The 25,259-nt window shown below is 42.9% G+C and overlaps 1 protein-coding gene across 1 annotated transcript; it reads left to right on the top strand.

Moving 5' to 3' along the window:
* Nucleotides 1-159: 159 nt before the first annotated feature.
* cul4b (cullin 4B) lies at nt 160-19,202 on the top strand. Its single transcript, XM_041841895.2, has 21 exons — nt 160-264; nt 653-1,072; nt 1,415-1,530; nt 2,075-2,178; nt 2,945-3,014; nt 3,146-3,219; nt 3,344-3,506; nt 4,047-4,136; nt 4,699-4,781; nt 4,989-5,056; nt 5,238-5,356; nt 5,547-5,739; nt 6,012-6,116; nt 6,271-6,381; nt 6,728-6,813; nt 7,034-7,132; nt 7,902-8,015; nt 9,568-9,673; nt 10,836-11,008; nt 13,890-14,042; nt 17,403-19,202. Exons 1-21 carry the CDS (start codon nt 246-248, stop codon nt 17,496-17,498), a joined length of 2,562 nt encoding a protein of 853 aa, XP_041697829.2. The 5' UTR covers nt 160-245; the 3' UTR covers nt 17,499-19,202.
* The last annotated feature ends 6,057 nt before the right edge of the window (nt 19,203-25,259 follow it).

The following is a 25,259-nucleotide window of genomic DNA, read 5'->3' as shown; positions in this document are numbered from 1 at the left end:
TCTATACGTTGAAAATATAACCTAAACATTAGACAGTAAAACATAGCGGGGTACATTAAAACACATTATTAGACCATGACAGAAATACATCTGTGTTTTGAGAGATTTTACTACACGGTGATGAATTTACACCGTCTCTGGCGCCATCTCGCGGCAAATGACAGTGAGCAGCTAAAGAACGCTTGCTAACTAGCAAAGCCACTTTTGCAGCAGTAACATGTGGGGTAAAGTACTTCCTGTAGGTCATGGAATCGCTTGTAGAAGGTACGTTTTGATACTGAACTTTTCAGTTGTTATTTTATTTCCATTTAATACATTCAATATTTGGCCTAGAAATAACATACTATATTAGTTACCGATAAAACTAAGTACAGCTCCACAACGTGGATATTCGAGAGAGGCCAAGACAAGAAGAAGCAGTAATCAACCATCTTTCTTCTGCTAGCAGCAACCATAACAAGAAAAGAGAGGATCTAGTGTGGCTGTAGTTTGCAATTTATTGTATGTTTCTTGGCTACTTGTAAAAGACCGGATTAATCTTTTGGAATATAGCAAGATAAAGCTTTGAAACACAACTCGTTCACCCACGGCACACCTGGAGGTTTATGATTAGTAGACTGGCTATATTATAATTTGTTCATGTTTCCAACAGGTTTACCTTCCCCTAATCCCCCACCGCCAACCCAAGATGCTAGACCAGCAGCTTCAGATGTAAATAACGACAGCACTAGTATCACGAATTCGAAGAAGAGGAAAATAAACCGTTCTGAGAGGGAAGACATTGATTCAATATCTTCATCTCCTAAAACCAACAATTCCTCTTCTTCCTCCACATCGCAACAAATCCAGAAGAAATTGAGGTTCGAAGATTCAGTAGATTTCATTGGATTGGATGTGAAAATGGCTGAGGAGTCGTCTTCATCTGCATCGTGTTCTTCTAAGACGAAAACTGTTTTTTTGGCTGGGGTTGTTGGGCATCATGCAAACGGGCTGACGAAAACTGCAGGCTCCACTACCTTCTCCAACAGCAAACCTGGAGCTGCAAAGAAACTAGTAATCAAGAACTTCAAAGGTAGTTTATTCAAAACATTAAAGTGATGCATGCTGTATTCCCATTTGTCCCGTCTAGTGAAAGTTTATTCTAAAATGGTGTTAATTACTTTGCCTAAAATTATATCTGCTTTAGTCTGGGAAATCTAGCTATGCAATTTTTATGTTGAATATGTGAGTCAGTAAAATCCACAATAATACACTATTTAAATGCCTGACATGATGCAGCTCATTTGTTTGAATATTGTTATAGTTAGATATGTTGTCTTATACTAATTCTGTGTTAAAGTAACTTTAGTACAGTTGAAAGGACACACCAGAGAATGACCGTTCTCACACTGTTTCCCTCTACTTTTCTTCACAGAAAAACCCAAATTGCCAGAGAACTACACACACGAGACCTGGCAAAAACTGAAGGAGGCGGTCGAAGCCATTCAAAACAGCACTTCAATCAAGTACAATCTTGAGGAACTCTACCAGGTATGAGAAAATTCTGCACCTGCCTCATTTCCCTTCAGAACAGCCGTGGGTCATGTTCGTTAGGCACCAAACAGAAGAAATCAAACTGAAACAGGGTGGCACAACCTGGACTTGTCTAATAAGAATAGCCTGTTTTCATTGTCCGTTGTAAAACGTTTTATGCTTCGTGCCCTGATGAATACAACCCTGTGGATATTATTATGATTGGCCACAGATGGGAAGTCTTCCTCCTCCTCCCCTGTGAGTTTCATGACCTTGACTTCTTATTCAAGCCCTATGATTTCGCAGTCAGTAAGCTAAACACAGTCCAAACAAACAACCTATTTTTTTCCCCATGTCTTTAGGCCAGTATCTTGTGAAAGAGCTTGACAATAATTCTCGTGATATGTCTGCAGTATTTAATAGCTGTGTTGAGTTATGGGATGTTTAGATTATATGGTGTGAGTGTAGTCTTCTGTAAGATATGATATGCATAGATCATCAGTGTTTTAGCTCTAAAATGCAATAAACTCTTCAAGCACTATCCTTTCTTTTTGTTGTGTAGGCTGTCGAGAACCTCTGCTCCCATAAGATATCTGCAAGGCTCTACAAACAGCTATGGGTGGTTTGTGAAGACCACATCAAGGCACAAATCGATCAATTCAGAGAATATCCTTTTCTATGTGTAAACAGATGGTACTAGAAAGATAACATGTTTAGCACAGTTCAATACATGTTTAGACATTGTTCAGTCCTTGATCACTCAATGTAGGCTATTATGATAAGTAATTATTTTGTTCAAGTATTTACTAGAGGATAGCTTTTGTCATTTGAACTACAGGAACTAAAATCATGTCATTATAAAGTTTGATATTGAATGCATGTTTTTTTTGTATTTTTTTTTGTTGTTGTTGGTATTTTACCCCCTTTTTCTCCCCAACTTCAATCTTGTCTCATCGCTGCAACTCCCCAACGGGCTCGGGAGGCGAAGGTCAAGTCATGCATCCTCCGAAACATGACCCGCCAAACCTCGCTTCTTAACACCCGCCCGCTTAACCTGGAAGCCAGCTGCACCAATGTGTCGGAGGAAACACTGTTCAACTGACGACCGAAGTCAGCCTGCAGGCGCCCGACCCGCCACAAGGCATGGCTAGAGCGCGATGAGCCACGTAAAGGCCCCCCCGGCCAAACCCTCCCCTAACCCGGACGACTCTGGGCCAATTGTGCGCCGCCCTATGGGTCTCCCGATCACGGCCGGTTGTGACACAGCCTGGGATCGAACCCGGATCTGTAGTGACGCCTCAAGCACTGAGATGCAATGCCTTAAACCACTGCGCCACTTGAATGCATGTCCTTTTATGTACTGAAATGACACTGCTGCTGCTTTGTGTTGTTATGCATATGACACCTGCTACATCCTTGACTCTGTGCTCACGGATGTACTGGACAGTACGCTCTTCCTGAAGAAAATAGACAAGTGTTGGCAAGATCACTGCAGACAAATGGTATGTCTTTAGGACTCTGTCTTTGGCAGGATGTAATTTGATAGGTGTCATTGAGATTGATTGAGATTATACATGATTTCTTTACTTAAAATTCTTAATATTATTTGTCTTTTTTATTTATTTTTTTACAGATCATGATTAGAAGTATATTTTTGTTCTTGGACCGCACCTATGTTTTACAAAATTCAATGCTCCCATCAATCTGGTGAGTTTCTCTTCCTCAAATAAACATTCTGTGTAGAAAACATTGATCATGTCATATCTCTAGCCATATTATGTCAATAGTAATTGGTTATGGTTAATATTAATATAACCCTTATTGTCTTCAGGGACATGGGCCTAGAGTTGTTTAGGTTTTACATAATCAGTGACATGAAGGTCCAGAGCAAGACCATCTACGGCATCCTGCTGCTCATCGAGAGGGAGCGCGGCGGCGAGACCATCGACCGCAGCCTGCTCCGGAGCCTACTGAGCATGCTCTCTGACCTGCAGGTATGGCTCTTCCCCTTCACACACGACATGGGAAAGTCTACTTAGTGGATATCTTGTTCTATTGGTCCGGTCCAGAATCACCCCATAGCCCCTACCCACTAAGCACTTGTGTAGATCTGAAAGGATTGGGTGGGTATATAATCTGGCAAATAATTGACCTAGCGCAGAGGGAAATATGTTGCTTAGAGCTAGTCATTTCTTCCAGATGTGCATGAAGTGGCAAGGGGTTTATCCTGGACCCATGCCATTGGTTCTTTGGCTCCGATTCATTGTACTACTCAACATTCAATACTCCCAGACAGTAATACAAACAGTCACAAGGAGGATATCTCCAACACTGCTGTCGAATTTGTTCTTAACTTTATTTAACTAGGCAAGTCAATTAAAAATTAATAAAAGTCTGACAAAGCAAGGGGTGTTTGTCAGCTGTGTTATTTGCAATCAGCAGCACCTGTGTCAGGGTTTGAGTTGATGTGCTATCAGCTCCGCCACTTGAGAAATGGCTTTAATGACACCAAATGTTCTCCCCTCTCCTGACAGATTTATCAGGACTCCTTTGAGCAGCGCTTTCTGGAGGAGACTAATCGGCTGTATGCTGCCGAGGGACAGAGGCTGATGCAGGAGAGGGAGGTGATTTATCCCTCCAGGCAGCGTAACACCACTGATTGAGTCTGACTGGAGGCAGCATTTTCATAGCCTGGTCCCATATCTGTTTGTGCTGTATAGCCAAAAATGACATTGTACTGCCAAACTTGACAATGATCATAGGAGTTGGTAAGACCTGTTATTGCTCTATTGCTAACTTCTATGATCTTCATGTTACCTTTCTATTACTGCACTGTTGGCGCTAGAAACATAAGCATTTTCGCTGCACCTGCGATAACATCTTCTGCAAATCTAAACTTTAATTTTGATTTTACGAAGATGTAATGTTTGGCTGTACAGCACAAACCGATCTGGGACCAGGTCTGTTTGCATTTTGAGTCTTGAGTCAATTTACAGTTACTATAGTTACTGCTGGTAAAAAATATTTGAACTACTTTGTTATTTTAGAGTGATTTGATGTGGAGTGTTTTTACATAGCACTAGCTGTTTGTTTCCCCCTGTAAGGATAGGCTGCTTTGGCTTCGTATCCCAAATGACTAAGCATTTGGGATAGGTTCATCTGATCACTTCTTGAATGTCTCTTCAGGTTCCAGAGTATCTCCATCACGTCAACAAACGCTTAGAGGAGGAAGCGGACAGAGTCATCACGTATCTAGACCAGAGCACACAGTGAGTCTTTTTTTGTTGTTGCTTGATTGGATCGCTTTTAGGATACAAGGGTCCTCTGTTTTTAAGTTCTACATTTGACTCAATGAATGTTTGATTTGCTGCCTTCTTGGCACCGGTCTCAACGGGATCTACCGGTCTACATATGAAGAATGAAAAGAGACAGATTGATGACTCATTTCCTCCCTCCTTTTCTTTTTCTTTCTTCAGAAAACCTCTTATTGCCACTGTGGAAAAGCAACTACTGGGTGAACATCTCACTGCAACTCTGCAGAAAGGTATATATCAGAAACTACAGACTTGACACACTGGGACATTTTGTTTACTTACAATCGGTGACATTTGAACAGCGTCAAAATAGCAATGTTATTGTCATCTTATCACGAGGACCTCAAATAATAAGAGAGAGACTGTTATTGTTTAGTACGATGAACTAAACTGCTATTTTTCCATCTCCAGGCTTGAATCACCTGCTAGATGAGAACAGAATCCAGGACTTGTCTCTTCTCTATCAGCTGTTCAGTCGGGTGAGAGGGGGCGTGCTAGTCCTCCTACAGCACTGGATCGAGTACATCAAGGTATGCTTGAAAAGACCAATAGTCTTTAGGTCAGCAATTCCACCCCTGAATCAGTCATTTACTCTTACTAATTAACATTTTGGAAGTGTGGGGTTACTTCCTTCTTCCTTCCCAGTCGAAAAATGGAATCATTAATTTGTGCAGTATATGACCTGAAGTGACCCTTAACACCTCTACCAACCTCTCACAGGCCTTTGGAAGTACGATCGTCATTAACCCTGAGAAGGACAAGACCATGGTACAGGAGCTGCTGGACTTCAAGGACAAGGTGGACCACATCATCGACATCTGCTTCATAAAGAACGAGAAGTTTGTCAATGCCATGAAGGAGGCCTTTGAGACCTTCATCAACAAGAGGCCAAATAAACCTGCTGAGCTCATAGGTTGGTATCGCATGATGATCATGTTGTTATGAATGTCGTTTCGGTTCCATGAAGGAAGTTCGAGTGCTATCGCTATGGGAGAAATGATAATGATACTACTACAACGTAAACTGACTGAAAGAGAGCTCACCTTGTCTTCATTCATAGATGTTTGTGTGTATTATGCTCCCGTCAGTTGAAAGCTACCTTATTAAGCTACAATTATTTTCCAGCTTTTTATAAGTAAACTACAAAAATGTAAATAAAACAACACAAATGGTTATATTTTGTAGCAAAACACGTAGATTCGAAGCTTAGGGCGGGAAACAAGGAGGCGACGGACGAGGAGCTGGAGAAGATGTTGGACAAGATCATGATCATCTTCCGATTCATTTATGGTAATGTCGTCCCAACATATTCATTTATGGTAATGTTGTCCCGTATATTCAGCCAACCATCTACTTCCAGGTCCTTTTAACGCTCTCCTCTTTGACAGGTCTCTTAGAAGTCTGTCTTTGTACTTGTACTTTATACTTTTGAATTCTTGAATAGGCAAAGATGTTTTTGAGGCCTTCTACAAGAAAGATCTGGCCAAGAGGTTGCTGGTGGGAAAGAGTGCCTCCGTGGATGCCGAGAAGTCCATGCTGTCGAAACTGAAACATGGTCAGTGTGTTCCCCAGTGTACCCCATCAGACCTGGGTTCAATAGTATACATGTTCTATCAAATGGCTGTGCTTGATTGACTGATGCAATGGAACAGTCCCAAAATTGCAAAACCAACCTTACCCGTCTGACACTCGAGGCAGGCTCAATCAAACACTCAAAATATTATAAATATTTCTAATAGTATTGAGCCCAGGTCTGCCCCATACAATCCCCCACCACTGTCTACATCAGAACACACCACTAGCTACTACTATTAACTATACACATAGAACTCTTACCAACAACTATGAAGCATGTGATACTGAATGAGACCAGTGACTCGTAACCTTGGTCCTTTCTTTAGAATGTGGAGCAGCATTCACCAGCAAGCTGGAAGGCATGTTCAAGGACATGGAGCTTTCCAAGGACATCATGGTGCAGTTCAAACAGGTTCGTACACATGCTTCTGGAATAGGAATGATCATCAGTAGTGATATCTCAGTTTTAGGGCAGAAGTATCAAATACATTACGCAGTCAGCTATAGATATGTAAAAATACAAAATTGCATCTTGTAGTTGAGGCAGTACTTGCACATCAAAATAACTTTTGAATTATTAGCCTATATTTTTCACATGATGTTTTGTTATTTTTTCTCTCTATTACATGCAGTGTCAAAACATCCCTGGTAACATTGAGCTGACGGTGAACATCCTCACCATGGGATACTGGCCCACCTACATCCCAATGGAGGTCCATCTGCCCGCAGAGGTTAGTGCAAATATCGAACCCTTCAGGCTCTCTGGTGTTTTATGACCTGCTATGTAATACATTTTGTTTGTATCCCAAATGGTACCCTGTTCCCTTTTATAGAGCAGTACTTCTGACCAGGGCCCATATGACTCAAAAGTAGTACACTATATTGGGAATTGGTTTATTATAAAAAGCTAAAATGTTGCGACAGAAACCTGTCATTGAAATTACAAAGTCATTCGTGGAATATTAGGTTTCTATATAGTGTAAAAGCACTACCTATTGACATGCATTACATGGAAAAATGTACACTTTCTTTAAGAGCGTCAATTTTGTGAGTGATGACATGCAAGAGATCAGTCATTCATTCATTGCTATGATCATTGATCTCCTGAATAAGCTATCCCATTTTTCTTTCTTTCTGTGCCCCCAAATGTTTGGATATACTGGTAAAGTAACCAGGTTGTTAACTAGCAACATGACTGAACAAGGTGTAAACAAATGCCCTTGAGTGGTTTTGGAACGGCTTCAATCCACGATAGGAAGAAAAAATGAATCTGTGCTCGTTTTTTTTCTCTATGGCACTCAAAAACAACTGTACAGCGAAGCCTAATCATTACAACAATTATTATCTAGGTGATTTATTTTTCTAGGCACACTGGTGATCCAAAAATAACATTTCAGGTCGCACAGCAAAATATTTAGAAGCATATGCGATCAAAATGGTCTCACTTTAGAGCCCTGTCCTCAATGTTTATTGTTTAACACTTCTGCCCCTCTTGTCCAGATGGTGCGACTGCAGGAGATTTTCAAGACGTTTTACCTGGGCAAGCACAGCGGCAGGAAGCTACAGTGGCAGTCGACGTTAGGCCATTGTGTTTTAAAAGCTGAATTTAAAGAGGTAGCTACCCGTCTTCTCGATGATGTTTCAGTCATCTACACAGAACAAAAATATAAACGCAACAATTTCAAAGGTTTTACTGACTTACAGTTCATATAAGGAAACATGACTGGGAATACAAATATGCATCTGTTGGTCACAGATACCTTAAGAAAAAGTTAGGGGCGTGGATCAGAAAACCAGTCAGTATCTGGTGTGACCACCATTTGCCTCATGCAGCGTGACACATCTCCTTCGCATAGAGTTGATCAGGCTGTTGGTTGTGGCCTATGGAATGTTGTCCCACTCCTCTTCAAAGGCTGTGCGAAGTTGCTGGATAATGGCGGGAACTGGAACACGCTGTCGTACATATTGATCCAGAGCATACCAAACATGCTCAATGGGTGACATGTCTGGTGAGTATGCAGGCCATGGAAGAACTGGGACATTTTCAGCTTCTAGGAATTGTGTACAGATCCTTGCGACATGGGGCTGTGCATTATTATGCTGAAACATGAAGTGATGGCGGCGGATGAATGGCACGACAATGGGCCTCAGGATCTCGTCACGGTATCTCTGTGCATTCAAATTGCCATCGATAAAATGCAATTGTGTTTGTTGTCCATAGCTTATGCCTGCCCATACCATAACCCCGCCGCGACCATGGGGCACTCTGTTCACAACGTTGACATCAGCAAACCGCTCACCCACACAACCCAATAAACACTCTGCCATCTCCCCGGTACAGTTGAAACCGGGATTCATCTGTGAAGAGCACACTTCTCCAGCATGCCAATGGCCATCGAAGGTGAGCATTTGCTCACTGAAGTCTGTTGTGACGCCGAACTGCAGTCAGGTCGAGACCCTGGTGAGGACGACGAGCACGCAGATGAGCTTCCCTGAGACGGTTTCTGACCGTTTGTGTAGAAATTATTCGGTTGTGCAAACCCACAGTTTCATCGGGTGGCTGGTCTCAGACGATCCCGCAGGTGAAGAAGCCGGATGTGGAGGTCCTGGGCTGGCGTGGTTACACGTGGTCTGCGGCTGTGAGGCCGGTTGGACGGACTGCCAAATTCTCTAAAACGAAGTTAGAGGCGGCTTATGGTAGAGAAAATAACATTTGGTTATCTGGAAACAGCTCTGGTGGACCTTCCTGCAGTCAGCATTCCAATTGCATGCTCCCTCAAAACCTGAGACATCTATGGTATTGTGTTGTGTGACACAACTGCACATTATTGTGGCCTTTTATTGTCCCCAGCACAAGGTGCACCTGTGTAATGATCATGCTGTTTAATCAGCTTCTTGATATGCCACACCTGTCAGGTGGATGGATAATCTTGGCAAAGGAGAAATGCTCACTAACAGGGATGTAAACTAATTTGAAAAACATTTTTGCAAAATAACATTTTTGTGCATATGGAACATTTTCTGGGATATTTTATTTCAGCTCATGAAACATGGGACCAACATCTACATGTTGCTTTTATATTTTTGTCCAGTGTAGTATGTTTAGGCAGAAATTTGTTTTACTAACTTTTCGTATCCCTGTCTTGTTTTTTTGTTTCCCAAATAGGGCAAAAAAGAGCTTCAGGTGTCCCTGTTTCAGACGCTAGTGCTGCTCATGTTCAACGAAGGAGAGGAATTCACCTTGGAGGAGATCAAGTTAGCTACAGGAATAGGTCTGTATGATCACGATGTACCACATTCTGCTGGATGTCTCAGTCATAACACAAATCCTAATGGATCAAATATAGCAGTCTTCTTGAAGTTGAACAATTTATTTTCAGAGATTTTGCTTAAACAGTAGAAATGATTATCAATATCATCTTTCGTGCTTTTGCCAAGTACTTTTGGATTGAGTTTGTGTTGACCTAAAGTGGGATGTGCGTGCGCATGTACAGTGCCTTCAGAAAGTATTCACACCCCTTGACTTTTTAAACATTTTGCCTGAATTTAAAATTGATTACATTTAGATTTTCTGTCACTGGCCTACACACAATACCCCATAATGGAAATATATTTTTTGACATTTTTTACAAATTAATTAAAAATGAAAAGCTGAAATGTCTTGAGTCAATAAGTATTCAACTCCTTTGTTAAGGCATGGCTAAATATGTTCAGGAGTAAAAATGCGCTTAACAAGTCACATAAGTTGCATGGACTCAATAGTGTTTAACATAATTTTTGAATGACAACCTGATCTCTGTACCCCACACATACAATTATCTGTAAGGTCCCTCAGTCGAGCAGTGAATTTCAAACACAGATTCAACCACAAAGACCAGTGAGGTTTTCCAATGCCTCGCAAAGAAGGGCACCTTCTTTGCAGACATGAATTCACCTTTCAGCAGGACAATAACCTAAAACACAAGGCCAAATCTACACTGGAGTTGCTTACCAAGAAGAAAGTGAATGTTCCTGAGTGGCCGAGTTACACTTTTGACTTAAATCTACTTGGAAATCTATGGCAAGACCTGAAAATGGTCGTCTAGCAATGATCAACAACCAATTTGGCAGAGCTTGAAGAAATGGGCAAATGTTGCACAATCCAGGTGTGGAACGCTCTTAGAGGCTTACCCAGCAAGACTCTCAGCTGTAATCGCTGCCAAAGGTGCTTCTACAAAGTATTGACTCAGAAGTGTGAATACTTATGTAAACGAGATGTTTCTGTATTTCATTTTCAATAAGTTTGCTAAAATGTCTAAAAACATGTTTTCACTTTGTCATTATGGGGTATTGTAATCCATTTTGAATTCGGGATGTAACACAACCAGATGTGGAATAAGTCTAGGGGTATGAATACTTTCTGAAGGCACTGTTTGTGTGTGTGTGTGTGTGCAGAGGACGGCGAGCTGCGACGGACCCTGCAGTCATTGGCGTGTGGCAAGGCGCGGGTCATCCACAAAGTCCCCAAGAGCAAAGACGTGGAGGACGGAGACAAGTTCTCCTGCAACGATGACTTCAAACACAAACTCTTCAGAATCAAGATCAACCAGATCCAGATGAAAGAAACAGTAAATTCTCTCTCACTCACAGCAGGGTTGTTTTCATTAGGATCATTGTTTTTTAAAAGGTTTTTATTGGACAGCAGTTTTTTTTTATTAGACAGGTCCAGGTAGTCTCTGCCTGTTCCAGTTTTGGTGCATAATGAATACATCCAAACGCATTTCAAATAGGAATATGAGTGCCAGAGTCTGGTGTAGTTGAAGCACTGACGATACAGAACTAACCAATGCCCTCTAGAGGCGGGTGTTCAAAGAAGTCTGTCACTCTCCACTATACAGTTGAAGTCGGAAGTTTACATACACCTTAGCCAAATACATTTAAACTCAGTTTTTCACAATTCCTGACATTTAATCCTAGTTAAAATTCCCTGTTTTAGTTCAGTTAGGATTACCACTTTATTTTAAGAATGTGAAATGTTAGAATAATAGTAGAGAGAATGATTTAATTCAGCTTTTATTTGTTTCATAACATTCACAGTGGGTCAGAAGTTTACATGCACTCAATTAGTATTTGGTAGCATTGCCTTTTTAAATTGTTTAACGGGTCAAATGTTTCGGGTAGCCTTCCACAAGCTTCCCACATTAAGTTGGGTGAATTTTGGCCCATTCCTCCTGACAGAGCTGGTGTAACTGAGTCAGGTTTGTAGGCCTCCTTGCTCGCACACGCTTTCTTAGTTTTGCCCACAAATGTTCTATAGAATTGAGGTCAGGGCTTTGTGATGTCCACTCCAGTACCTTGACTTTGTTGTCCTTAAGCCATTTTGCCACAACTTTGGAAGTATGCTTGGGGTCATTGTCCATTTGGAAGAACCATTTGCGACCGAGCTTTAACTTCCTGACTGATGTCTTGAGATGTTGCTTCAATATATCCACATAATTTTCCTTCCTCATGATGCCATCTATTTTGTGAAGTGCACCAGTCCCTCCTACAAAAATGTTTCTGAGGTCTTGGCTGATTTCTTTTGATTTTCCCATGATGTCAAGCAAAGAGGCACTGAGTTTGAAGGTAGGCCTTGAAATACATCCACAGGTACACCTCCAATTGACTCAAATGGTGTCAATTAGCCTATCAGAAGCTTCTAAATCCATGACATCATTTTCTGGAATTTTCAAAGCTGTTTAAAGGCACAGTCAACTTTGTGTATGTAAACTTCAGACCCACTGGAATTGTGATACAGTGAATTATAAGTTAAATAATCTGTCTGTAAACAATTGTTGGAAAAATTACTTGTCATGCGCAAAGTAGATGTCCTAACCGACTTGGCAAAACTATAGTTTGTTAACAAGAAATTTGTGGAGTGGTTGAAAAACATGTTTTAATGACTCCAACCTAAGTGTACGTAAACTTCCGACTTCAACTGTATGTTCCCACTTAATCAGTATCCTCCAATAGCTAGGTTTCCATCCAATTAGCAACAGGTTTTCATGCAAATATTCTAATATCCACATAAATAACATATGCGCATTTTCCCATCAGAGATATGTTTCCATCAAATTGACTTGTTGTGGATAAGTCTGTGCGTGATGAAGTAATGCACATAAAACTAACTTTCTGTCACTAAAAATGATATAGCGAATGTGCCCACTCTGGTATTGGCACGTGCGCTCTAGCCAACAGCTCGCAAATACAGTGCGGGTATAGCCTATGATAATAATAATAATAAAATAATAATAATAATATGCCATTTAGCAGACTCTTTTATCCAAAGCGACTTACAGTCATACGTGCATACATTTTTGTGTATGGGTGGTCCCGGGGATCGAACCCACTACCTTGGCGTTACAAGCGCCGTGCTCTATGATGAGATTTATTATGGACAAAAGAGCAATATTATTATTATTATTATTATTTGTCATACGGCAGCCAAGCATCGATCATCATGTCACCAGAATAAGACCCTCGAGTGGCAGCGGTGAAAGCACTGCATCGCAGTGCTGAGGCGCCACTACAGCCTGGGGTTCGATCCCAGACTGTCACATCCGGCCGTGACCGGGAGCCCTATAGGATGGCGCACAATTGGCCCAGTGCCGTCAGGGGTAGGGCAGGGTTTGGCCAGGGGGCTTTCCTTGGCTCATGGCGCTATAGCAACTCCTTGTGGCAGGGCCGGGCCGCCTGCAAGCTTTCTTCTGACACATTGGTGTGGCTGACTTGCATGTTAAGCGAGCAGTGTGTTAAGAATTAGAGCGGCCATGCGGGTCATGTTTCGGAGGACGCATGACTCGACCTTTGCCTCTCCAGAGCCCATTGGGGAGTTGCAGCGACGAGCCAAAATGGGGTAAAACAAAATATGCTTGTGGCCATACCACCCTGAACACGCCTGATCTCGGTAGCTAAGCAGGGTCGGGCCTGGTTAGTACTTTGATTTGGAGACCGCCTGGGAATACCAGGTGCAGTAAACTCCAATGTGTTATTATTTTTTATAAAAAATAAAGACCCTCTAATATTTATTGGAAAGGAGCATCAAGCTCACCACCTTGCACTTTCACCACCCTGTGAAGTTCATAAATTATTTCATCTGTAGCCGAATAAACTGCATGCCTTCTTGAGTCATAGTGGGAGGACCACTCATGTCATCGTGTGACTCCCAAGTGTACTCCGATATGATGGTTATTATATCGATATTTGCGTTTTAAAAGCGTTTCCACCGCCATTTATCGCATAATTAATTTGACAGACACAAAGTTCCCACCTTCTCTATCGTGTGTTGTCAACATTTGGAAGGTTTACTGACAAATTAGCTGTTTACAGAAACATTTCCTGTCGTGACTCTCATGAAAAGGTTGGATGGAAACCTGGTTACTGATTTATTTGTACCGTCTATAAAGCAGAAGAAAACCAGGGAAAAGTGAATATTAGCCACTCATTCATTTGGTGAATTGTCTTTGGTAGGTGGAGGAGCAAACCAGCACCACGGAACGAGTCTACCAGGACCGGCAGTATCAGATCGACGCCGCCATCGTCCGGATCATGAAGATGAGGAAGACTCTGAGCCATAACCTCTTGGTGTCAGAAGTATACAATCAACTTAAGTTCCCCGTCAAGGTGAGTAAATGGGGTGCAAGAAGAGCACTTCACTCAGGGGTGAGGTTCCCAAACGCTTCGTAGCTAACGTAGTACTTTATTTTTCTTGATGACCCAGACTGACTGTCCAACATACAGTGCATTCGGAAAGTATTCAGACCCCTTGACTTTTTCCTCATTTTGTTACATTACAGCCTTATTCTAAAATTGATTAAATAAAGAAATGTCCTCATCAATCTATACACAATACCCCATAATGTCAAAGCGAAAACAGGTTTGTAGAAAGTTTTGCAAATGTATAACAAAACAAACGTATTTACGTAAGTATTCAGACCCTTTGCTATGAGACTCGAAATGTAGCTCAGGTGCATCCTGTTTCCATTGATCATCCTTGAGATGTTTCTACAACTTGATTGGAGTCCACCTGTGGTAAATTCAACTGATTGGACATGATTTTGGAAAGGCACACACCTGTCTATATAAGGTCCCACAGTTGGACCAAGAACCCAATGACAGAACTCCAGAGTTCCTCTGTGGAGATGGGAGAACCTTCCAGAAGGACAACCAGCTCTGCAGCACTCCACCAATCAGGCCTTTATGGTAGAGTGGACAGACGGAAGCCACTCCTCAGTAAAAGGCACATGACAGCCCGCTTGGAGTTTGCCAAAAGGCACCTAAAGGACTCTGACCATGAGAAATAAGATTCTCTGGTCTGATGAAACCAAGATTGAACTCTTTGGCCTGAATGCCAAGCATCACAATTGGAGGAAACCTGGCACCATCCCTACAGTGAAGCGTGGTGGCAGCATCGTGCTGTGTGGATGTTTTTCAGCGGCAGGGACTGGGAGACAAGTCAGGATTGAGGGAAAGATGAACAGAGCAAAGTACAGAGAGATCCTTGATGAAACCTGCTCCAGAGCACTCAGGACCTCAGACTGGGGTGAAGGTTCACCTTCCAACAGGACAACGACCCTAAGCACACAGCCAAGACGACGCATGAGTGGCTTTGGAACAAGTCTCTGAATGTCATTGAGTGGCCCAGCCAGAGCCTGGACTTGAACCTGATCGAACATCTCTGGAGAGAGCTGAAAATAGCTGTGCAGCGACGCTCCCCATCCAACCTGACAGAGCTTGAGAGGATCTGCAGAGAAGAATGGGAGAAACTCCCCAAATACAGGTGTGCCAAGCTTGTAGCGTCATACACAAGAAGCCTCGAGGCTGTAATCGATGCCAAAGGGGCTTCAACAAAGTACTGAGTAAAGGGTCTGAATACTTATGTAAATGTGATATTTCAGGTTTTTAATACATTAACATTTTCTAAACCTGTTTTTGCATTGTCATAATGGGGTATTGTGTGTAGATTGATGAGGGGAAAAAACTACAATTTCATCAGTTTTAGAATAAAGCTGTAACGTAGCAAAATGTGGAAAAAGTCAAGTGGTCTGAATACTTTACGAATGCACTGTATGGGCAATTTTGCAACTACAGGTAGATTTTTACGTTTTGTATTTCAATTTAGATTTTAATTTACATACATTAAGTTGACACTAAAATCAATATTTGTGATATTAAATTTTCTGGGGGGAATACATTTTCTAGTTTCTAAACCTCTTTTTGCGTTGTCATTATGGGGTATTGTGTGTAGATTGATGAGGGGAAACAAACAATTTAATCAGCTTTAGAATAAGACTGTAACGTCACAATGTGGAAAAAGCTAAGGGGTCTGAATAATTTCCGAATGCACTGTAAATTGTACAATTTGTTACTCTTGTCGCTGTGCGGCTGGGTTGTCGAGAGAAAGTGCCTTGTTAGTTATGAGGCTTTTGGAAAACTCACCCCAGACATGCAGAGTATGATCCAATTAAGTGGCAATGCCCGAGAAGCCTGTGTTTGGAGGATATATTGGCACAGGTGTTATTTTGAACATCTAATCAAATGGCTACCCAGACTATTTGCATTGTGTGTGTGTCCCCCTCTTTTACGCTGCTGCTACTCTCTGTTTATTATCTATGCATAGTCACTTTAATAACTCTACCTACATGTACATATTACCTCGACTAACCGGTGCCCATGCACATTGACTCTGTCCTGGTACCCCCTGTATATAGCCTCGCTATTGTTATTTTACTGCTGCTCTTTAATTATTTGTTACTTTTATTTCGTATTATTTTGTTATTTAATATTTTTGGGTGTTCTTTCTTAAAATTGTGTCGTTGGTTAAGGGCTTGTAAGTAAGCATTTCACTGTAAGGTCTACGCATGTGACAAATAAGATTTGATTTGTTTAGTCTCGGGCCGCAAACCGTGCCAATATATCCTCCAAACACTGGCTTCGAGGGCATTATCACTTTTATACAACGGCTTACCAACATATTCAAATAATGATTGACATATTTTGATTAATGTTATTTTGATTAATTTATTCATACTATTTCATCCTTCTACGATATATAGTCCCGATGCAAATCTAGGGTTGCTACCCAAGCCAGCTGGTTGTTCATTCTATCGGTTAGGCTGCCATAGTCGTGAAGTCTTTTAGTTCTATATCTATGGATGCGACCCAGTTGTTCGTTGTAAATGTTCCTTTGCCAGTTCTTATCCCTTGCTTGCTAGCTAATAGTCACGTCAAACAGTGCAGCCAAAGGAACAGCGAAGTGGCTGCATTTGCGTTTGCCTAATCTGTTTTCTAGTGACATTTATTTGGATACATCCATCACAATGATCTAATGATGCACAATTTCGCATGGCATAGAACATTTTCTCTCTAGCCAGGACACTGTTCAGACCAGAAGAGCTAGCCAACTACACAGCGAACACAATCACTTCAAACTGAAGCAGGAAAGACAGCAAACTATAGCTGCATGTTGTATTGTTTGACTTCTTTGACATTTCTTTGTCATAAAAATCATGCTGATTCATGATTTCGACTGGCTGAGAAAAGCTGTCTGCCTGTCTGTCTCGTTCCGACTCGCGACACGTTCATTACTATGGAACAGCTGGAGATCAAATTTCAATATTGAAACGATGTTGCAAATGTCGGCGAGACAGACAGCAAGGTTTATACAAATCTCTGCTGTTAAAAACCAAAACAAATGGGAGATAATGTCTAGATGCGTTTTACAGTGGAGATCAAGTTCATAAATTACCTGGCTGGGCTGATGAGACAGTGGATTGCTGAATAGGCATTTCAACGTCATAGACTTAGCCAGTGGTAACTTGTGGAATAGACATCAGCTGGAACACTGTTTTAACCAATCAGCATCCAGGATTAGACCCACCCGTTGTATAAAGATGCATGTAAACTGTACAAGCACTTCATAGTGGACTCTAATTTTGAGAGGTTTCATGTTTTTTTGTTCGCTAACGCTCATCTTCTCAACAGCCTGCTGACCTAAAGAAGAGAATAGAGTCTCTCATTGACAGAGATTACATGGAGCGCGACAAGGAGAACCCCAACCAATACAACTATGTTGCTTAAAGAGAGAGGGATGAAGGGGGGGGTGGAGAGCAGGTGGTCCAGTCAGGCTGAAGGCTTCTCTGAGCACTCGGTCCCGTGGATGCTCCTCTCGCTCTTCTTCCCGCATGGATGTCAGCGTTACCCTCTTCAACCCAGCGACCGACAACTGAATGGCTACTGCTCTGCGGGACTTTGTCAGGGGCCTGTTTTCGTGTGGACTGCATGCCCATTAAACAAGAATATCGTCCATTTTTTTTCTCAGTGCCGCTCAGTGAGAATTGGACTTAGCTACCTTGGACAAAAATTAAATTAAAGACAAACCAATGTTGTTCAGATTGTTCTTTTTTTTACAGGGGGTGGGGGGGAGTATTTCTTTTCAAACTTAGATCTTTGTCCATCGGCATTCTGCTCCTTGTTTTAAGTCACTACTTTTTACTTTTAATTCACTCTGTACTATCCCATGCGAATGTTCAAATGCACAACATTGCTCTTAACATACTACACTTGGAAGAAAGAAAAACAAAAGTCAAGCGCTTGTCTCAATCAGTGTTGTATGTGAGACCCATGGATAAACATTCACAGTAGGATTTTATTTTTCCGTGGTGGATTTCAGTGTGAAAAGTGGGCACTTGCAGCCAAGTCATACAATTCTCTGTAGCTATCCGTCTCCAACTACTCCTGTTCATCAACAGCAATCAATGGGACGATTATTTAGTAGCTAGGCAATATGAGGAATTGACAGTATGTGCCAAAAATAGAGCACTTTTGTTATAGGATTTGTTAATGCTGCTAACCAAACACTAACTTTTACATGTTATATGAATTTAGTTTTCCATTTCACTTTTGCCCTGATTGTTTCAATGTTTTGCTTTTTGTATGTACAAGACTTTACAAATGCATTGACATTTTAAGTGCAAACTTCGACAGTCACCTCGCCTTTAGGTATTTTTCTTAACCCCTAGAGATGATCTACTCCTAAAAGCACAGCGACATCAGTCCCTGATACCCCTCATGTTTCCAAGTATATCTCAATTTACAAGCATTATATTCTTTGTAAGTCCTCTCTGTAGGGCATATGGCAGGCCTTGCGTTTGGGCATTAATGGAGTTGTTTGATATCGCAACAGATAAAAATACTTTGTTTATTGAGAAATCATGCTTGACTGGACTTTTTGCCCTGTGTCTGAATAAATTGTTTGTTTTATTGCTTCAGATTAAAGTAATTGTCAGAGTTTCTATGTTGTTTTTCCACTCATCTGTTTATTTTCCTAGACATTCATGCAGTTTCTCTCAATGCAAGACAAAGTTGACATCCTGATTAAATTATGAGAGGATGAAATCAATGTCTTGAAGAATCAATATTTTTAGTTTTGTTCTTATCTGACAGTTTTGTCTTGTTTAAATTCCATAGAAGATTCATTATTTTTAACAATTTCACCACTACCATTTTCAGAGGTACAACAAATGTTTCCCCCCTTTCTTTCACTAACCTTGAAGGCTTATTTCTATGCTTTTCCCAATAGTGAGATGGTATTGGCATGCAGCTGCAAATATTTTTATAACAAAAAGTGATCCATGTTGTCACACAATGTAATGTTAAGTGTGTTCTCCTCAAGAAGAATGAGGAAAGAGTATGTTTTGGTTGGTTGGTTGGTTGTTTGTTTGGGTGGTGTGCATCACAAAATAAACTGGAACATGATAGGCTACATGTTTTCTACAAATTCCATATTTTGTCACTTATTGAGGGGATTCTATTAATGCCCCGGGTGAACCGGGTTAGTGTTGATTGCATTCAATTTGGAACGGTTGTAAATAGTTACCACAGCCACAAAGTCACAATTTTCGTAGCAGGTTAGGAAAGCATTTTCGCTAACCCTTAACCTAATTCTCCTAACCTACGTGAATTATCTTAACCTGCTGCATAAGTTCTCCTAACCTGCTACGAAAAAGTCACTTTCGGTCATAGCTGTATCGAAGTGGTGTGTTTTTAGGCTGTAAGAACGTAAACAGCATAGTGGGTCAATTTTCCGCAACAACTAAGAGCTGTGAAAAGTGAAGCTCAACTTCTCCGCTGTTTTGGTTCCCTGACTACCACGCTGTGAACAGTGTGAAGTGAACCTCTGCACATGCGCAGCTACTGTGTGACTGTGTGAGAGCTAAGTCTTGCATCTCGCTCATCTCAATGGGCACGTTCGAGCGGATTTCAAAGTGTGTTGCATTATGGGGTTAAAAATTGTCCGACTTGCGCCTAGATGTCGACTGCATGAACTTCACAAAAATCATGTGATCGAAGGTCATTACATTTTGACTGCAGTCGACTGCAAGTTTCTGCAGTTGGTCTTTACCAACTTCATCCTGCAGCCATCGCCTGCATTGTGGGAGGCTCTAATGCCAACCAATCATTAGGGTGTTTTTGTTTGATCCACGCGAATGTGACCAAAGACATGACTGAAACAGGAACCAACTTTGCTACGATTCATATATACAGTGGATGTATAAAAATGAATGTGATATTTCATGATCTATCTCACTGACTGATTGTACAATGTACACACACATATGATTTCAGTTTGTGAGTATGTGATATGGGGGTTTTGGAGCCATGTTTATGTCGACATTATAAAGAAAACTTTTGTAAACGATAGCAACACTGCCATTTTGATCTGAGCCTTGCTGTTGGAAAACCACATTAATGTCCGACTTTCGGCTGTTGAAGATGCATCTCCCCCGGCTTCACTCCACTTTCATCTACAGTCAGTTGCTTTCGCCTTACCACTCAAACGAGCCCAATGTCATTTTGCTGAGTCTACCCAGAGAGGAAGAGGTCAAAAGAGAGGCCCAACTCAGCGGAAAATCTGTCCCTCCAACAGGTGCCGTTTTTTTGCCAAACATGCAAGGAGTTTTTGTATGGAGGTCAATGAGTGTCAAATTTGGTCAACTAAAAAGTAATGGCTTATTTGCAATGTGAGGTTTATTTGATTGAAAAGAAGTTTCGTAATGCTGATATAAGTAGGACACGTGACATCACTTTATATCAGAGTTGTCTCAAGATGGCTATGCATATTCATGGCATGAGGCTAGTAACATAGTATCCCCATTGAATACAGGCAGTTGACGTCAACAACCCTCATTGAATATTCAAAAAAGTATTAAAATACTTAGATGTATCCACCAATCCAAAGAAAGGATAGGCGGGAGCTAGACAGCCCGCCGTGCCTCTGTGGACAAGGACTCCCATTGTTAGGGCGGAGAGACAAGTATCTTGTCACTATATCCATAATCAGGGGTGAGGGAGGCGCGCCCTGCTGAAATCGAACGGTAATCTTCGCTGCTCGGTCATATTGTCATATTGCATCACTGCATCCTATATCAAAAGGTTGGCTGGTCCTTATTAAAGTCCCAGATCACGTCATTACTCCCTTTTTGTTTACAAAGCTCTACAATAGCCTACATGCTTCCGACTTACCTAACTTCGTTGTTAAAGTATAAAAACACGAGATACCAAACCCGTTCACAGGGTTGGTTAACTCTTGAGATTCTTCGGGTCTCCACCGAACTAGACAAATCCGCTTTTAGTTTTAATGCTCCACATTTTTGCAATCACTTACAAAATCCATTACATTTGTGAATCCTCTCGGGTGTTGTCGAGGTGCTGGAGAACGCGGAGGACCTAATCTATTACCGTACCCAGTTGAGCCAGCTGGTCGTGTGCTTGTAAGTATTTCACTGTAATGTCTACACCTGTTGTATTCGGCGCATGTGGCAAATAAAATTTGATTTGATTTGATTGCGTCCCTCAATTAGGGGCGTTTCTACATGTGGGCATTCCTGCAAATCTAACCCTAACCACACTGCTAACCCTATCCTTAAATTAAGACCAAAAAGCACATTTTTGTTTTCATGAATTTTTATGAAAGAGCCAATTTTGACTTTGTGGCTGTGGTAACTAGTGGAAACCACCGAACACATGCCCTTGCCGTCATTAAGAGAACAACGGTTACTCACGTAACCACGGTTCTATGAGCTAGGGACAATGCTAGTCACTCAATGGGATATCCTTCCACCTGGCGGCAGGATGAGTCGAGATATTAATGTCAGAGTAATTCCGTGCCACGGGTGTGATGCGCTTGCCCCCACCCCCTATAAATACCTGGGCACATAGCATCACTTCCTCAAGACTCTTCCCGACGCTACAAAGGGAACCGACAGCTGGACTAGTATAGTTCCTAGCTCATAGAACCGTGGTTATGTGAGTAACTTTCGTTCTATTTCGCTTGTGGGACTATGCTAGTCACTCAATGGGATGACAATACCAGAGTAAGTCGGTTCCCGTAAGACACAGCCTAGAGCAACACATCACTATAGGTGCTTGAGGCAGTACCTTGCCCAACCACAGGTTACTGTTGCGAGGGAAGGGTAGCACCAAGCACAGCTGAGCTCACACCATGAGGGTCAGCCACATTCACCCAGTAAAACCTTGCAAAGGTACTGGGGGACGCCCAGCTGGCAGCTGCGCATATGTGAGAGAGGGGGACTCCCTTAAGCAGTGCCCAGGAGGTGGGGCTGGGCGGCCAGCTAGGCTATATGCTTGCAGGATAGTGTCTACAATCCAATGTGACAACCGTTGTTTTGAGAGAGGTTTACCCTGTACTAATCTACAAAGCACACAAACAGCTGATCAGAGTGACGAATCGCCTGAGTCCGCTTCACGTATGTGTTTAGGGATCTCACAGGACACAGAACACGTACATCAACACCAGGGGGCATGGAGGTGGAAAAGGCTGTTAGCACCATTTCCCTGTTCACGTGACCTGGGGGCAGGGCCTTTGGTAGGAAGGCAGGATTAGGCTGCAGAGTAACGCTCGCTTTACCCGGGCCTAGACGATAACACTCATCACTAACAGACAAAGCATGGAGCTCACCAACCCTCTTGGTAGAGGGGATGGCCACCAGAAACGCTGTCTTAAGAGAGAGATGTTTCAAGTCCATAGCGTCTAACGGTTCGAAGAGAGGTCTGGATAGTACTCCAATATTCAGATCCAAATCCCATTTGGGAACTGAGGGGGCTCTTGAGGGGTGAAATCGACTGACTCCCTAAATAAATCTTATCATGAGCGGCTGGCTGCCAAGCGGACCATCCTGCTCTTCATTATTAAATGCTGAAATGGCTGCTGTGTATACCTTAATTGTGGATGCAGCCCTGCCAGCATCGAACAAAGACCTCAAGAGCTAGAGCACAGTTCTTATGCCGCAAGATTCTGGAGCAACCCCCTGCTCCCCACACCACTGGCAGAACACGTGCCACCTTCTGTTATAGGTTGATGTGGTGGAGGGGGCCATGGCACTCTGTAAGATGTTAACAACAGAGGGCTCAAGATCTAAACCAGACCATTTTCGCTGTTCAGCGGCCAGGCCCACAGCTGCAGGTGGGAGGGATTCGGAGGCCACAATGTGCCCTCTGCCTGTGACAATAGGTCCAGCCTCCGAGGTAGTTCCCGTGCTGTCCACGCTAGGAGTGACAGTATTGAGCTGAACCAGTGGCATCTCAGCTATCTTGAGGCAATCAGAAGGACCTGGTGGCCCACTTCCCTGATTCTCTCCAGAGTTGCTGGAATCAGGGGGAAGGCGTATAGCCTCTTCCTCTGCCACTCGTGTTCCAGGGCATCTAGGCCAAGTGGCCTGGGGGGGTTGGATATCGAGAACCAGAGGGGGCACTGTGTGTTCCTCTCTGAGGCGAACAGATCCACCTCCGCTTCCCCAAAGAATCCCCACATGCGACTCACTATTCGGGGATGTAGTCGCCACTCCCCTTCCGGAGGGCCTTCCCTGGACAGCACGCCTGCCGCAGTGTTCAGGTTCCCTGGGAGGTGCACAGCTCTTAGTGAGGCCAGATTCTTCTGTGACCACAGCAGAAGGTTTATGTACGCTACCACTGTGGTGCTGTCTGTCTGTACGAAAACATGTTTGTCCCGCAGTTGTGGAAGAAAGTTGAGCAGAGCAAGTTGGACTGCTCTCAACAGCATGTTGATGTGGAGTTTGGGCCAGCAGGGCCTCCATGTCCCATCGACCATCCACCCCCTCAAAACTGCTCCCCAGCCTGTCAAGGAGGTGTCTGTTTGAACCAGTTCCCTCTGCCCGAGGTCTCCCACCTGAAAGGAATTTCAGGGATCCCCATCTTGCCAGTGCTCACGTGCATTCATTGGATACAGTCAGGCAACAATACCTGTGTTCCTTGAGATGTAAATCTTGAGCACTGAATCACCTCTGCAAGGGTTTCAAGTGTAGAAGGCCCAATAGGGTCAAAAGAAAGGCTGCGGAGAGGAGACCCATCAGTCTCTGACATTGAAGAACAGTCATCTTCTGGTCTTGGACAAAAGGATTGAGGTGATCTACAATTTTCTGAACTCGCTCTTCGGCTCATTAGAGACAAGTTGATCCGCATGCCCACGAACGTCACAGTTTGTGTGGGGACCAGGTGGCTTTTTCGCCTGTTCAACCTGAGGCCTAGCTCTGAGATATGCTTCAGGAGAGATGTTGTGTCTGCTGCTGCCTGTTCTTGTGACTGAGTGCAGATTAGCCAATCGTCTAGGTAATTTAGTACTATCATCCCATAAAGGGTTTCTTCACAGATGCCGACATCTTTATCTGTGAGAGCCAAATCTGTCTGCGAGACGAGATGACCGTAGATAGGGCTTTGCCATTATCTCAGTGATATCTCAGCATTTAAGAGGGAGAGGAGTGTGGACACCTGAGTAATTTCATCTGTCAGCTCAGGGTCACCGTTGGTGGACAGGCGAGCTATCAGACTGTGTAGGTATGCCTGCAGCAGAGTGGTCGCATTTGTGAGGCGAGCCACCATGGCCAAGGTCAGGAAGGTATCCTTTAAGTGGTTGTCAGCAGCCCGATGAGGTCCCGGAGGAAAGCGGGGAGACCTATCAATGATCTCCTTGTCTGGGAGGACCATGGCTGCAACAATGGGATCCATCGGGGAAGCCATGAAGGTCCAAGGCTTGCACTGGCTTGAGACATGGAACCTTGAGTTCACCTTAGCCCAAGTTTGATGCAGTTCATTGGAGAACTTCTGAAACTGGGGAATGTACACTCTGCCCGGTCTTCTGTTAGGGCCTGGATTAATATCCAGAGCTTTCAGAATCCTAGAGAGGAGCTCCTGCATATCAGCTGATGAACAGGGAGCTTCACTCTCAGCCCTCTCTGAGCCATGGATCGCTGACCCAGAACCGGCCTCAGAGGTCTCTTCGTCTAGGTCATTACCAGCAAAGATGGAGATAGCATCAGGATCCTGTCTTAAGTCTTCAACGGAGCCTGTCGGGCTGAGAGAGTGGAGCTGCGAAGACAAAGAGGCTGCCTGGGTCTCCAACTCATCCAGAGTAGGTCTCCTGTCCTTCTTGGACTGCTTGGTGGGCGGGCCCACTGCTGAGGAGGGTTGTTTACGCTTGAGTCCGCTCCCAGAGCCTCTAGCGTTTGTCTCCTTCATCATAGCTAATCGTGCTTCAAATAGGCGTGGGCCAAGAGTAGCACAATACATGCAGCTGAAGGGGGAATCCACAGCCTGAATGGCATGCTCTAGGCCTAAGCACATCATACAGGTGGCATGGGCATCAGTCGAAGCCAGCATTGCATTTATTGCAGTAGTATGACATGGATAATCTTCTCATTGTCTAGACAGAAGCAGAAATACAGACATGTCTTATAGAACAGATAATCTGTATAACACCCCTGTAATACTATACCAGATGTAAGTATAAAGTAGTTATGTTCTCAG

This window comes from Coregonus clupeaformis, chromosome 2 (assembly GCF_020615455.1).
Source record: "Coregonus clupeaformis isolate EN_2021a chromosome 2, ASM2061545v1, whole genome shotgun sequence".
Lineage (NCBI taxonomy): Eukaryota > Metazoa > Chordata > Actinopteri > Salmoniformes > Salmonidae > Coregonus > Coregonus clupeaformis.
Note: the sequence above shows the minus strand (reverse complement) of the source record. Positions and strands in the feature narration are given on the sequence as shown.